Source organism: Ambystoma mexicanum, unplaced genomic scaffold, assembly GCF_040938575.1.
Source record: "Ambystoma mexicanum isolate Mex_15411 unplaced genomic scaffold, UKY_AmexF1_1 Mex_scaf11, whole genome shotgun sequence".
NCBI classification, from domain to species: domain Eukaryota; kingdom Metazoa; phylum Chordata; class Amphibia; order Caudata; family Ambystomatidae; genus Ambystoma; species Ambystoma mexicanum.
In genome coordinates, this window is record NW_027182336.1 from 50,509 (window position 1) to 65,753 (window position 15,245).

Here is a 15,245-nt window from a genome sequence, read left to right on the forward strand (position 1 = left end):
AGCTTTAGATCCACCGTACAAGCACTGGTCCTATCCCACCTGGATGGGGGCAACGCCCTCCTCGGAAAGGCCGCCCGTCGTCTTCCCTTGAGCCCCAGAGAAGTGTCCTACATGCAGCCACACGCTTTCTCAAGGCTCTACGCAGGTACCCCGTCACCCCTCCCCTCATCGACCTTCACTGGCTCACACTGCACCCACAAATCACCTTCAAGTCTTGCCGCATCATCTATAAGGCAGTCACGCCCTCAAGTCACCCAGCTACCTTGCAGAGAAACCCAGCATCTCCAGCAGACAACGCACCACCAGAAGCCTGGGACACGAGCAGTCTTTAAATCCGCCACTGCAAAAAGGAAAGGACCAGACAACAAGCCTTCTCTGCCTACGCCCCGAGACCAGGGAACCTCCTCCCCGTCGGCATCAGACTTGCCCCACACGCTCCCACAATTCAGAAAAGAACTCAAGACGCACCTCTTCAAGGAGTCGCTCTCCCCCTCAATACCTAGGCCAATCACGCCGCACCACCTGGCTCGCTAGACGACACCTGCCTCTCTCCACCCAGCCACCCTGTATGGCGGTGCCCCTCCGTATCCTACTCCCTGCTGTATATCTGTTCCGTTTTTACCCCTGAAAAGCACTCAGTTACGCATCTGCACTGTTGCATCCCTGGGCAAAGCGCTCCGTTGGGTATCTGTGTTGGTGCATTCCTCTGAGGATGGCTGTAGAAGGTCGCTATGCGGCAGTTGGTCGGCCCTCTGACTGGGGGCAGCTGCACGTGTGTTTCTCAGATCGCTATGATGGCAAAGGAGAGGTTGTGTATCCTGCCTGCCCAGAGAGTGTAGAGAGAGCATATGCGAGAGCCAGAGAGACGTAAGCAGTGCATGAGCCGAACTCTCAAATGTCCAGTGGCCAACGCGTGGGGAGGCCATCCAGTCCTGTCTTAACCCCCCTCTGGATTGCGGGTCTTGTCGATTTGTCTTCCCTGTTTCAAATGCAGAAACACTACCAGTGCCAGAATTCCAAACAAAAAACAGAACTGGGTGGCTTTCCCACTCATGGACCCGGGAAACGCGAGAGCCTTGCCATCAGGTGTCAGATGGGGGAGTCAAGAGAAGGTGGTTGCTCGTTAGAACCACTCTTAACTTTTCCCACAACCACCTACTTCTATGGAGTCTCCTTTTATAACTTTCCGGGGCGCGGTCCGCTTTCTTTTCTGCACTTGCTTGCCAGGCTGGGTGCTTCACAGACTCGTACTCTGAGGTGACCCCACGCCGCCCCTTATCGTGCCATACAAAATGGCCACCTGAATAAAATGAATAAATCCCCCTCAGCCCAAGAGAGAAAGAAAGAAAAGTGAGAGACACGAGCGAGCGTGCGTGCGTGCGTGCGTGCGTGCTGTCAATCATAACAGGAATCAATGAATAGCTGGCAAACCTCAGACTGGCTGTCCAATCATAGCCCTCCTGTTCCGCGCGTGCCTGTGCACGTAGATGCCTGCCAGCCCTTCAACGGGCCGACGTTCTGCCTCGGGCTCGTCACAGAGTTTGGCGGGCTTTTTCAAACCTGTTTCCTGCTATTGTCCCAGCCAATCGGAGTGGAGCTGGGTCTTCATCAGCCCGCGCGCTCTCTGAAGCCGTCACAGACAGACCATTGTACTTCGGAAGTAAGTCGCACAAGGTTACCATGGCCCGTACCAAGCAGACCGCCCGCAAGTCCACCGGAGGCAAGGCACCTCGCAAGCAGCTGGCCACCAAAGCTGCCCGCAAGAGCGCACCAGCCACTGGCGGTGTCAAGAAACCTCACCGCTACCGGCCGGGCACCGTGGCCCTCCGGGAGATACGGCGCTACCAGAAATCTACCGAGCTGCTCATCCGCAAACTGCCCTTCCAGCGCCTTGTGCGGGAGATCGCACAGGATTTCAAGACCGACCTGCGTTTCCAGAGCTCCGCCGTCATGGCCTTGCAGGAGGCCAGCGAGTCCTACTTGGTGGGGCTCTTTGAGGACACCAACCTCTGCGCCATTCACGCCAAAAGAGTGACCATTATGCCCAAGGACATCCAGCTGGCCCGCCGCATCCGAGGCGAGAGGGCCTGAGGGGCACCGGCAGCAAGACCCACCACCACAAAGGCTCTTTTAAGAGCCGACACATTGTCACACACAAGAGCTGCTCAACTCTGCCTCTCGAGGCGCCTCTCTTCACTGCACAGGCAGCTAGGTTGTCTCTCAAACCCAAGGCAAACATGCCAACGCTCCAGTTGCCACTGCCTGTCTTGGCATGTGTTGAATGAAACGCCCTGCGGCTGGCGTCCAAGTCAACGCAACCCGCCACACCCCACCGCTGCGAGCCCCCAAAATGCATGTCAGGGCGCTTTGGCGACCAGCTTTGCCTCACCTTCATATTGCTTTCAATTTGTGCTCTTGTGGCGGTCGGATTAGATGCGATGGCTTGTGCCTCTTAGCCGGAGCACAGCCATCTCTTAACCCGAGGCCGGCCCCCCCACCTCCCCACAGAGATCTCTGAACCTGAAGACGCGCCCCCCCCCCCCCCTCTACACATCACGGTTTCTATAGCGCCTGCCTTGATGCTGGATCACAACCACTTCTAAGCGTTGTGCGCTAACGGCCGGTTCTCCGCTCGCCGCCCCCCCCCCCCGCAAACCGAACGGTGCGGTACTGGCTCCCTGTCGAGCTCGGGGACAGAGGGGTCTGCTGCGCGCGCTTCCCTGGCAGTGCCTGTCCTGCACATTGCGCTCTGTCCCCAGAGCTTTCCCTCCCAGCCCAGCGAATGTGTCAAGTAGGGAGCGTGACTCCTGCCGCAGCGCAGAGCATTAATTTGCTTACGCCGACCCTGAGGCCGAAGTCCCTATTTGAGACCATTGCCCTTATGTCTTCCGGGGATGGAATAAAGCGGGGCTTGCTAGGCAAAGCATGCGAGCTCTTGAGTGGAGGTGGTGAGCGGCTCTTAAAAGAGCCTTTGGGTTTTTTGCTGCTGGGAACTGTGGCCTCACTTGGCACTGGTGTACTTGGTGACGGCCTTGGTGCCCTCGGACACAGCGTGCTTGGCCAGCTCGCCTGGCAGCAGGAGTCGCACTGCGGTCTGGATCTCCCTGGAGGTGATGGTCCTGTGTTTGTTGTAGTGGCACAGGCGGGAGGCTTCCCCGGAGATGCGCTCGAAGATGTCATTGACAAACGAGTTCATGATGCCCATGGCCTTGGAAGAGATGCCGGTGTCAGGGTGCACCTGCTTCATCACCTTGTAGATGTAAATGGCATAGCTTTCCTTCCTGCACCTCTTGCGCTTCTTCCCGTCCTTCTTGGGCGGCTTGGAGAGCGCTTTCTTGGAGCCCTTCTTGGGCGCTGGGGCGGACTTGGCTGGCTCAGGCATTGTCTGCCGCGAACGTTCACGCTGTGAGGAGCGGAAGAAATGAGTAAATAACCGCACCCCTCCCCTCTCTTTTGTAGGCTGCCTGTGCTTAATCAGCTGCTGCCAGTCCCTGCTCGCCATTGGCCCGTTTGGTTCTGCAGCTCTTCCGTGTCTGTGTGCCCGGCACAGAGCTCTGATTGGTTGGTTGGCAGGAGTAGTCTCCCCCTCCAATGGATGTTCACACAGAGCCTAGGTTTCGTCCAATGAGAGAGCTCCACCGTGTCTTTATATGCCGGCCCTCCCAGGCTCATTACTTTCGTTTTGAACGTTGAACGAGCAACGCATCATGTCTGGACGAGGAAAGCAAGGAGGGAAGGCCCGTGCTAAGGCAAAGACTCGCTCCTCCCGGGCAGGCTTGCAGTTCCCAGTAGGCCGTGTGCACAGGCTGCTGCGGAAGGGGAACTACGGTGAGCGCGTGGGAGCCGGAGCCCCGGTGTACCTGGCTGCCGTGCTCGAGTACCTGACTGCTGAGATCCTGGAGCTGGCCGGCAACGCCGCCCGGGACAACAAGAAGACCCGCATCATCCCCAGACACCTGCAGCTCGCCATCCGCAACGACGAGGAGCTCAACAAGCTGCTGGGCAAGGTCACCATTGCCCAGGGCGGTGTCCTGCCCAACATCCAGGCCGTGCTGCTGCCCAAGAAGACCGAGGGCCACAAGGCAGGGGGCAAAGCCAGCAAGTAACAAGCCCAAGGTACACACTCTCCCAAAAACAAAACAAAAAACACAAAGGCTCTTGTAAGAGCCGCTCACACACTCAGACAAAGAGCTCAGTACCTTGACAGCAGCGCCACCACTTCTCTACACTACAACAGAGTATGTGCAAAACCCCTTTGGGCTGATCGCATGCTCCCGATACCCATGCAGCTTTCTGGGTGCATGGGCAAAGTAGGGCGCGAATGCGGCACACCGGACTGTGAGGCACAGCTGGAAAGGGTGGGAGTGAGTACACAGGGCTTAATTGGAGGAAGGGGTGGTGTGTGTGTGTGTTCGTGCGCGCTGCGCGCCCTCTCTCAGAAGCGCAGCTACGTTTCTACATTAAAGGGCTGACAATCAAGCGCCTTCCTGCTTTACCGAGTTCGGAGAGAACAAAGGCCAGCCGGTGTAACGGCTGGAAAGCGCGGGCATTTTGATTTTGAAATGCTGCGCATGTGCACACTGGAGCGGACGGCTGCCGCGCGATCCCCGCCCTCCACCCCCATGGCCCGCCCTCTGTCCATATAAGCAGCCGATTCCCGTCGGCCACCACACACACAGCCCCAGCTCCCTTGTGACGAGCAGAGCAGCAGCAGAAGCGGACATGTCTGGTCGCGGCAAAGGAGGGAAAGGTCTCGGCAAGGGCGGCGCCAAGAGGCACAGGAAAGTGCTCCGAGACAACATCCAGGGCATTACCAAGCCCGCCATCCGCCGCCTGGCCCGCCGTGGCGGAGTCAAGCGCATCTCCGGCCTCATCTACGAGGAGACCCGCGGTGTGCTCAAGGTCTTCCTGGAAAACGTGATCCGGGACGCCGTCACCTACACTGAGCACGCCAAGAGGAAGACGGTCACTGCCATGGATGTGGTCTATGCCCTGAAGCGCCAGGGACGCACTCTCTATGGATTCGGGGGTTGAGGAACACCTACCACAGCACCGACGCACAAACCCAAAGGCTCTTTTAAGAGCCGCCCACACCGTCAATAACAGAGCTGCTCATTTGCGCTGCGCATTCGGTATTGGGCTAATATTATCCCCAGCATAGGCGACATTATTTATGGTATGAAAAAAATATGGGGGTTGCAGGGGCTGTCCCCCACAGGTTCCGTGGGGTAAGATCGCCGCAAAAAAAACTGCGCAATTCTTGCATGGCGACATTTTTGCAGGCATATTATCACATGGAACCGCGCTTTCTTGGAAGGCTGAACCCAGCCCACCCCTCTGCTTCCCCGCCAGTGCGGTGGACCTGTGCGGCAGTGGCACTCGAGGTCCCGTGGGCCAAAATACCAACAGCCCCGTTGTGTGTGCGCCCATTGAAATGTAAATGGGGCAATGCGCCAAAAGAAACCAAGTCCACTTTAGGAATTCCACTTGATAGCTCTTTACTTCGCGTCAAAGTCTACCTACATGAGAATACATACCCCCTTGCAGATGGGAAGCCCCCTCCCTCCCTGCCCCCCCCCCCCCCCCCCACATCTCTCTTCCCTTCTGGTAACCAGACTAAGGCACTCATGCCAAAGCACTGAGCTCCCCGATGCCCTCTTGTAACGGCAGAAGGTACTGCGGCCTAGGTAGAGTTGGCTGGGAAAGGCGGGATTATGCTGATAACTCCCAGAAGTACCCAGCTGCAGACCAAGCGGGGGGCACACACACACCCCTCTAGCCATCCCCATAAGCCTCTGAGCAGGCCTCGAGAACTCTCGCGTCGCCCGGTGCACTGTTATCCGAGAAGCCAGGGGTCACAGCACACTCTGAGTTACAAGTGCCTGTAGGTCAGCCCTGTTTTCCTGCCTATAGAACCTGGCCGTTCGGGGCCTAGGGGCCAGGCCGGAGCGTATTCCTTGCTCCACGCGCTGCTGAGTGCGGTCGCCACTCTCTGCTGGGCCCTGAGAGGCCCAGGAGCAGAGCCTTTTGCTTCTCTCTCTCTCTCTCTCTCTCTCTGCCTAGGCTCCCTGAGACAGCCAGGAGCATGGCATTTGCTCCACTCACTACTGGCCTCTCCTCGGGAGTGGCCGGCCCAGCTGCCATTTCTCTCCCTCCAGCCATCGGGTCAGTCAGGCCAACATCATACATTGTTATTTGGCATTTACATAGCGCTCTATATATCATTGGTATGATCTCAAAGCGCTTGTGGGTTGAACGCCCCCCTTGGAGACCGTAGTAAAGGTCAGTCGAGAGAGTAGGGTGCTTGGGTGCATTCAATATGGGAGCAGCTGATGCGATTGCTTGATGGTAGCTGCATCCTAACATTTGGTGCGGTGGTATTGAGAGATCAGTTGAATGTGTGCAGTTTGGGGGTTGGTCTCTCGAGACTGCGGCATGAGGCCTGTGTAGGACGCTTATGTGTGCAGCTAGGCCGATTTCTTTTCGTGGGCTATAGCTGCAGGATGCTGAGGCGTTCATGGGCTATAGTACGTATATGTGAGCAGCTAGGCCGAAATTGATCGCGGGCTATAGCTGCGCTCTATTTTGTGTTGGTGTAAAGTAGAGCGTGAGCATAGTGATAGGAGAGGTGAGCGTCTGGAGTGGATGTTTTGTTCTTACGAGCCCACTGTTCCAGGGTTACATTGTCGTGTTTCGCGGTAGCTGCCCTCAGAGGCAGATGCACAGCTAGTAGCCGGGTAAGATATGTGTGCTCGGGCAGAGGGCCATTAATCTTAGGCTCAGCAGACTGCATCTCAGGGGCCCGGTTTCACTGGTTGCGGTTTATGGTTGGTTGCAGGATAATTGGATATTGGGCAGGAGCTATCTCGCACCAATGTGGTCACATCGAGCTCATTTTTCTGATCCTTGGTCGTCGTTAATGGTGGGTTGCAGGGTAGGTCTAGGCAGGATGGTAGGTTGTAGGGCAGGAGTCATTTCGCATGCCAACAATATCCCTCCGGACAGCTTTAGATCCACCGTACAAGCACTGGTCCTATCCCACCTGGATGGGGGCAACGCCCTCCTCGGAAAGGCCGCCCGTCGTCTTCCCTTGAGCCCCAGAGAAGTGTCCTACATGCAGCCACACGCTTTCTCAAGGCTCTACGCAGGTACCCCGTCACCCCTCCCCTCATCGACCTTCACTGGCTCACACTGCACCCACAAATCACCTTCAAGTCTTGCCGCATCATCTATAAGGCAGTCACGCCCTCAAGTCACCCAGCTACCTTGCAGAGAAACCCAGCATCTCCAGCAGACAACGCACCACCAGAAGCCTGGGACACGAGCAGTCTTTAAATCCGCCACTGCAAAAAGGAAAGGACCAGACAACAAGCCTTCTCTGCCTACGCCCCGAGACCAGGGAACCTCCTCCCCGTCGGCATCAGACTTGCCCCACACGCTCCCACAATTCAGAAAAGAACTCAAGACGCACCTCTTCAAGGAGTCGCTCTCCCCCTCAATACCTAGGCCAATCACGCCGCACCACCTGGCTCGCTAGACGACACCTGCCTCTCTCCACCCAGCCACCCTGTATGGCGGTGCCCCTCCGTATCCTACTCCCTGCTGTATATCTGTTCCGTTTTTACCCCTGAAAAGCACTCAGTTACGCATCTGCACTGTTGCATCCCTGGGCAAAGCGCTCCGTTGGGTATCTGTGTTGGTGCATTCCTCTGAGGATGGCTGTAGAAGGTCGCTATGCGGCAGTTGGTCGGCCCTCTGACTGGGGGCAGCTGCACGTGTGTTTCTCAGATCGCTATGATGGCAAAGGAGAGGTTGTGTATCCTGCCTGCCCAGAGAGTGTAGAGAGAGCATATGCGAGAGCCAGAGAGACGTAAGCAGTGCATGAGCCGAACTCTCAAATGTCCAGTGGCCAACGCGTGGGGAGGCCATCCAGTCCTGTCTTAACCCCCCTCTGGATTGCGGGTCTTGTCGATTTGTCTTCCCTGTTTCAAATGCAGAAACACTACCAGTGCCAGAATTCCAAACAAAAAACAGAACTGGGTGGCTTTCCCACTCATGGACCCGGGAAACGCGAGAGCCTTGCCATCAGGTGTCAGATGGGGGAGTCAAGAGAAGGTGGTTGCTCGTTAGAACCACTCTTAACTTTTCCCACAACCACCTACTTCTATGGAGTCTCCTTTTATAACTTTCCGGGGCGCGGTCCGCTTTCTTTTCTGCACTTGCTTGCCAGGCTGGGTGCTTCACAGACTCGTACTCTGAGGTGACCCCACGCCGCCCCTTATCGTGCCATACAAAATGGCCACCTGAATAAAATGAATAAATCCCCCTCAGCCCAAGAGAGAAAGAAAGAAAAGTGAGAGACACGAGCGAGCGTGCGTGCGTGCGTGCGTGCGTGCTGTCAATCATAACAGGAATCAATGAATAGCTGGCAAACCTCAGACTGGCTGTCCAATCATAGCCCTCCTGTTCCGCGCGTGCCTGTGCACGTAGATGCCTGCCAGCCCTTCAACGGGCCGACGTTCTGCCTCGGGCTCGTCACAGAGTTTGGCGGGCTTTTTCAAACCTGTTTCCTGCTATTGTCCCAGCCAATCGGAGTGGAGCTGGGTCTTCATCAGCCCGCGCGCTCTCTGAAGCCGTCACAGACAGACCATTGTACTTCGGAAGTAAGTCGCACAAGGTTACCATGGCCCGTACCAAGCAGACCGCCCGCAAGTCCACCGGAGGCAAGGCACCTCGCAAGCAGCTGGCCACCAAAGCTGCCCGCAAGAGCGCACCAGCCACTGGCGGTGTCAAGAAACCTCACCGCTACCGGCCGGGCACCGTGGCCCTCCGGGAGATACGGCGCTACCAGAAATCTACCGAGCTGCTCATCCGCAAACTGCCCTTCCAGCGCCTTGTGCGGGAGATCGCACAGGATTTCAAGACCGACCTGCGTTTCCAGAGCTCCGCCGTCATGGCCTTGCAGGAGGCCAGCGAGTCCTACTTGGTGGGGCTCTTTGAGGACACCAACCTCTGCGCCATTCACGCCAAAAGAGTGACCATTATGCCCAAGGACATCCAGCTGGCCCGCCGCATCCGAGGCGAGAGGGCCTGAGGGGCACCGGCAGCAAGACCCACCACCACAAAGGCTCTTTTAAGAGCCGACACATTGTCACACACAAGAGCTGCTCAACTCTGCCTCTCGAGGCGCCTCTCTTCACTGCACAGGCAGCTAGGTTGTCTCTCAAACCCAAGGCAAACATGCCAACGCTCCAGTTGCCACTGCCTGTCTTGGCATGTGTTGAATGAAACGCCCTGCGGCTGGCGTCCAAGTCAACGCAACCCGCCACACCCCACCGCTGCGAGCCCCCAAAATGCATGTCAGGGCGCTTTGGCGACCAGCTTTGCCTCACCTTCATATTGCTTTCAATTTGTGCTCTTGTGGCGGTCGGATTAGATGCGATGGCTTGTGCCTCTTAGCCGGAGCACAGCCATCTCTTAACCCGAGGCCGGCCCCCCCACCTCCCCACAGAGATCTCTGAACCTGAAGACGCGCCCCCCCCCCCCCCTCTACACATCACGGTTTCTATAGCGCCTGCCTTGATGCTGGATCACAACCACTTCTAAGCGTTGTGCGCTAACGGCCGGTTCTCCGCTCGCCGCCCCCCCCCCCGCAAACCGAACGGTGCGGTACTGGCTCCCTGTCGAGCTCGGGGACAGAGGGGTCTGCTGCGCGCGCTTCCCTGGCAGTGCCTGTCCTGCACATTGCGCTCTGTCCCCAGAGCTTTCCCTCCCAGCCCAGCGAATGTGTCAAGTAGGGAGCGTGACTCCTGCCGCAGCGCAGAGCATTAATTTGCTTACGCCGACCCTGAGGCCGAAGTCCCTATTTGAGACCATTGCCCTTATGTCTTCCGGGGATGGAATAAAGCGGGGCTTGCTAGGCAAAGCATGCGAGCTCTTGAGTGGAGGTGGTGAGCGGCTCTTAAAAGAGCCTTTGGGTTTTTTGCTGCTGGGAACTGTGGCCTCACTTGGCACTGGTGTACTTGGTGACGGCCTTGGTGCCCTCGGACACAGCGTGCTTGGCCAGCTCGCCTGGCAGCAGGAGTCGCACTGCGGTCTGGATCTCCCTGGAGGTGATGGTCCTGTGTTTGTTGTAGTGGCACAGGCGGGAGGCTTCCCCGGAGATGCGCTCGAAGATGTCATTGACAAACGAGTTCATGATGCCCATGGCCTTGGAAGAGATGCCGGTGTCAGGGTGCACCTGCTTCATCACCTTGTAGATGTAAATGGCATAGCTTTCCTTCCTGCACCTCTTGCGCTTCTTCCCGTCCTTCTTGGGCGGCTTGGAGAGCGCTTTCTTGGAGCCCTTCTTGGGCGCTGGGGCGGACTTGGCTGGCTCAGGCATTGTCTGCCGCGAACGTTCACGCTGTGAGGAGCGGAAGAAATGAGTAAATAACCGCACCCCTCCCCTCTCTTTTGTAGGCTGCCTGTGCTTAATCAGCTGCTGCCAGTCCCTGCTCGCCATTGGCCCGTTTGGTTCTGCAGCTCTTCCGTGTCTGTGTGCCCGGCACAGAGCTCTGATTGGTTGGTTGGCAGGAGTAGTCTCCCCCTCCAATGGATGTTCACACAGAGCCTAGGTTTCGTCCAATGAGAGAGCTCCACCGTGTCTTTATATGCCGGCCCTCCCAGGCTCATTACTTTCGTTTTGAACGTTGAACGAGCAACGCATCATGTCTGGACGAGGAAAGCAAGGAGGGAAGGCCCGTGCTAAGGCAAAGACTCGCTCCTCCCGGGCAGGCTTGCAGTTCCCAGTAGGCCGTGTGCACAGGCTGCTGCGGAAGGGGAACTACGGTGAGCGCGTGGGAGCCGGAGCCCCGGTGTACCTGGCTGCCGTGCTCGAGTACCTGACTGCTGAGATCCTGGAGCTGGCCGGCAACGCCGCCCGGGACAACAAGAAGACCCGCATCATCCCCAGACACCTGCAGCTCGCCATCCGCAACGACGAGGAGCTCAACAAGCTGCTGGGCAAGGTCACCATTGCCCAGGGCGGTGTCCTGCCCAACATCCAGGCCGTGCTGCTGCCCAAGAAGACCGAGGGCCACAAGGCAGGGGGCAAAGCCAGCAAGTAACAAGCCCAAGGTACACACTCTCCCAAAAACAAAACAAAAAACACAAAGGCTCTTGTAAGAGCCGCTCACACACTCAGACAAAGAGCTCAGTACCTTGACAGCAGCGCCACCACTTCTCTACACTACAACAGAGTATGTGCAAAACCCCTTTGGGCTGATCGCATGCTCCCGATACCCATGCAGCTTTCTGGGTGCATGGGCAAAGTAGGGCGCGAATGCGGCACACCGGACTGTGAGGCACAGCTGGAAAGGGTGGGAGTGAGTACACAGGGCTTAATTGGAGGAAGGGGTGGTGTGTGTGTGTGTTCGTGCGCGCCCTCTCTCAGAAGCGCAGCTACGTTTCTACATTAAAGGGCTGACAATCAAGCGCCTTCCTGCTTTACCGAGTTCGGAGAGAACAAAGGCCAGCCGGTGTAACGGCTGGAAAGCGCGGGCATTTTGATTTTGAAATGCTGCGCATGTGCACACTGGAGCGGACGGCTGCCGCGCGATCCCCGCCCTCCACCCCCATGGCCCGCCCTCTGTCCATATAAGCAGCCGATTCCCGTCGGCCACCACACACACAGCCCCAGCTCCCTTGTGACGAGCAGAGCAGCAGCAGAAGCGGACATGTCTGGTCGCGGCAAAGGAGGGAAAGGTCTCGGCAAGGGCGGCGCCAAGAGGCACAGGAAAGTGCTCCGAGACAACATCCAGGGCATTACCAAGCCCGCCATCCGCCGCCTGGCCCGCCGTGGCGGAGTCAAGCGCATCTCCGGCCTCATCTACGAGGAGACCCGCGGTGTGCTCAAGGTCTTCCTGGAAAACGTGATCCGGGACGCCGTCACCTACACTGAGCACGCCAAGAGGAAGACGGTCACTGCCATGGATGTGGTCTATGCCCTGAAGCGCCAGGGACGCACTCTCTATGGATTCGGGGGTTGAGGAACACCTACCACAGCACCGACGCACAAACCCAAAGGCTCTTTTAAGAGCCGCCCACACCGTCAATAACAGAGCTGCTCATTTGCGCTGCGCATTCGGTATTGGGCTAATATTATCCCCAGCATAGGCGACATTATTTATGGTATGAAAAAAATATGGGGGTTGCAGGGGCTGTCCCCCACAGGTTCCGTGGGGTAAGATCGCCGCAAAAAAAACTGCGCAATTCTTGCATGGCGACATTTTTGCAGGCATATTATCACATGGAACCGCGCTTTCTTGGAAGGCTGAACCCAGCCCACCCCTCTGCTTCCCCGCCAGTGCGGTGGACCTGTGCGGCAGTGGCACTCGAGGTCCCGTGGGCCAAAATACCAACAGCCCCGTTGTGTGTGCGCCCATTGAAATGTAAATGGGGCAATGCGCCAAAAGAAACCAAGTCCACTTTAGGAATTCCACTTGATAGCTCTTTACTTCGCGTCAAAGTCTACCTACATGAGAATACATACCCCCTTGCAGATGGGAAGCCCCCTCCCTCCCTGCCCCCCCCCCCCCCCCCCCCACATCTCTCTTCCCTTCTGGTAACCAGACTAAGGCACTCATGCCAAAGCACTGAGCTCCCCGATGCCCTCTTGTAACGGCAGAAGGTACTGCGGCCTAGGTAGAGTTGGCTGGGAAAGGCGGGATTATGCTGATAACTCCCAGAAGTACCCAGCTGCAGACCAAGCGGGGGGCACACACACACCCCTCTAGCCATCCCCATAAGCCTCTGAGCAGGCCTCGAGAACTCTCGCGTCGCCCGGTGCACTGTTATCCGAGAAGCCAGGGGTCACAGCACACTCTGAGTTACAAGTGCCTGTAGGTCAGCCCTGTTTTCCTGCCTATAGAACCTGGCCGTTCGTGGCCTAGGGGCCAGGCCGGAGCGTATTCCTTGCTCCACCCGCTGCTGAGTGCGGTCGCCACTCTCTGCTGGGCCCTGAGAGGCCCAGGAGCAGAGCCTTTTGCTTCTCTCTCTCTCTCTCTCTCTGCCTAGGCTCCCTGAGACAGCCAGGAGCATGGCATTTGCTCCACTCACTACTGGCCTCTCCTCGGGAGTGGCCGGCCCAGCTGCCATTTCTCTCCCTCCAGCCATCGGGTCAGTCAGGCCAACATCATACATTGTTATTTGGCATTTACATAGCGCTCTATATATCATTGGTATGATCTCAAAGCGCTTGTGGGTTGAACGCCCCCCTTGGAGACCGTAGTAAAGGTCAGTCGAGAGAGTAGGGTGCTTGGGTGCATTCAATATGGGAGCAGCTGATGCGATTGCTTGATGGTAGCTGCATCCTAACATTTGGTGCGGTGGTATTGAGAGATCAGTTGAATGTGTGCAGTTTGGGGGTTGGTCTCTCGAGACTGCGGCATGAGGCCTGTGTAGGACGCTTATGTGTGCAGCTAGGCCGATTTCTTTTCGTGGGCTATAGCTGCGTTCTAGCAGGATGCTGAGGCATTCATGGGCTATAGTACGTATATGTGAGCAGCTAGGCCGAAATTGATCGCGGGCTATAGCTGCGCTCTATTTTGTGTTGGTGTAAAGTAGAGCGTGAGCATAGTGATAGGAGAGGTGAGCGTCTGGAGTGGATGTTTTGTTCTTACGAGCCCACTGTTCCAGGGTTACATTGTCGTGTTTCGCGGTAGCTGCCCTCAGAGGCAGATGCACAGCTAGTAGCCGGGTAAGATATGTGTGCTCGGGCAGAGGGCCATTAATCTTAGGCTCAGCAGACTGCATCTCAGGGGCCCGGTTTCACTGGTTGCGGTTTATGGTTGGTTGCAGGATAATTGGATATTGGGCAGGAGCTATCTCGCACCAATGTGGTCACATCAAGCTCATTTTTCTGATCCTTGGTCGTCGTTAATGGTGGGTTGCAGGGTAGGTCTAGGCAGGATGGTAGGTTATAGGGCAGGAGTCATTTCGCATGCCAACAATATCCCTCCGGACAGCTTTAGATCCACCGTACAAGCACTGGTCCTATCCCACCTGGATGGGGGCAACGCCCTCCTCGGAAAGGCCGCCCGTCGTCTTCCCTTGAGCCCCAGAGAAGTGTCCTACATGCAGCCACACGCTTTCTCAAGGCTCTACGCAGGTACCCCGTCACCCCTCCCCTCATCGACCTTCACTGGCTCACACTGCACCCACAAATCACCTTCAAGTCTTGCCGCATCATCTATAAGGCAGTCACGCCCTCAAGTCACCCAGCTACCTTGCAGAGAAACCCAGCATCTCCAGCAGACAACGCACCACCAGAAGCCTGGGACACGAGCAGTCTTTAAATCCGCCACTGCAAAAAGGAAAGGACCAGACAACAAGCCTTCTCTGCCTACGCCCCGAGACCAGGGAACCTCCTCCCCGTCGGCATCAGACTTGCCCCACACGCTCCCACAATTCAGAAAAGAACTCAAGACGCACCTCTTCAAGGAGTCGCTCTCCCCCTCAATACCTAGGCCAATCACGCCGCACCACCTGGCTCGCTAGACGACACCTGCCTCTCTCCACCCAGCCACCCTGTATGGCGGTGCCCCTCCGTATCCTACTCCCTGCTGTATATCTGTTCCGTTTTTACCCCTGAAAAGCACTCAGTTACGCATCTGCACTGTTGCATCCCTGGGCAAAGCGCTCCGTTGGGTATCTGTGTTGGTGCATTCCTCTGAGGATGGCTGTAGAAGGTCGCTATGCGGCAGTTGGTCGGCCCTCTGACTGGGGGCAGCTGCACGTGTGTTTCTCAGATCGCTATGATGGCAAAGGAGAGGTTGTGTATCCTGCCTGCCCAGAGAGTGTAGAGAGAGCATATGCGAGAGCCAGAGAGACGTAAGCAGTGCATGAGCAGAACTCTCAAATGTCCAGTGGCCAACGCGTGGGGAGGCCATCCAGTCCTGTCTTAACCCCCCTCTGGATTGCGGGTCTTGTCGATTTGTCTTCCCTGTTTCAAATGCAGAAACACTACCAGTGCCAGAATTCCAAACAAAAAACAGAACTGGGTGGCTTTCCCACTCATGGACCCGGGAAACGCGAGAGCCTTGCCATCAGGTGTCAGATGGGGGAGTCAAGAGAAGGTGGTTGCTCGTTAGAACCACTCTTAACTTTTCCCACAACCACCTACTTCTATGGAGTCTCCTTTTATAACTTTCCGGGGCGCGGTCCGCTTTCTTTTCTGCACTTGCTTGCCAGGCTGGGTGCTTCAC

At 56.9% G+C, this 15,245-nt stretch overlaps 2 protein-coding genes across 2 annotated transcripts; both read left to right on the plus strand.

Annotated features, from left to right (window-relative positions):
* Positions 1–1,658: 1,658 nt before the first annotated feature.
* On the plus strand, positions 1,659–2,466 carry LOC138553526 (histone H3). The gene has a single exon (XM_069642554.1). The coding sequence runs from the start codon at positions 1,681–1,683 to the stop codon at positions 2,089–2,091; it is 411 nt and encodes a 136-aa protein (XP_069498655.1). The 5' UTR covers positions 1,659–1,680; the 3' UTR covers positions 2,092–2,466.
* A 6,195-nt stretch (positions 2,467–8,661) lies between these two features.
* Positions 8,662–9,469, plus strand: LOC138553521 (histone H3). Its single transcript, XM_069642549.1, has one exon. It carries the CDS (start codon positions 8,684–8,686, stop codon positions 9,092–9,094), a length of 411 nt encoding a protein of 136 aa, XP_069498650.1. The 5' UTR covers positions 8,662–8,683; the 3' UTR covers positions 9,095–9,469.
* The last annotated feature ends 5,776 nt before the right edge of the window (positions 9,470–15,245 follow it).

Excerpts from the sequence above, each read along its gene's own strand:
- LOC138553526 (XM_069642554.1), top strand. The coding sequence starts at position 1,681 with ATGGCCCGTACCAAGCAGACCGCCCGCAAGTCCACCGGAGGCAAGGCA.
- LOC138553521 (XM_069642549.1), top strand. The coding sequence starts at position 8,684 with ATGGCCCGTACCAAGCAGACCGCCCGCAAGTCCACCGGAGGCAAGGCA.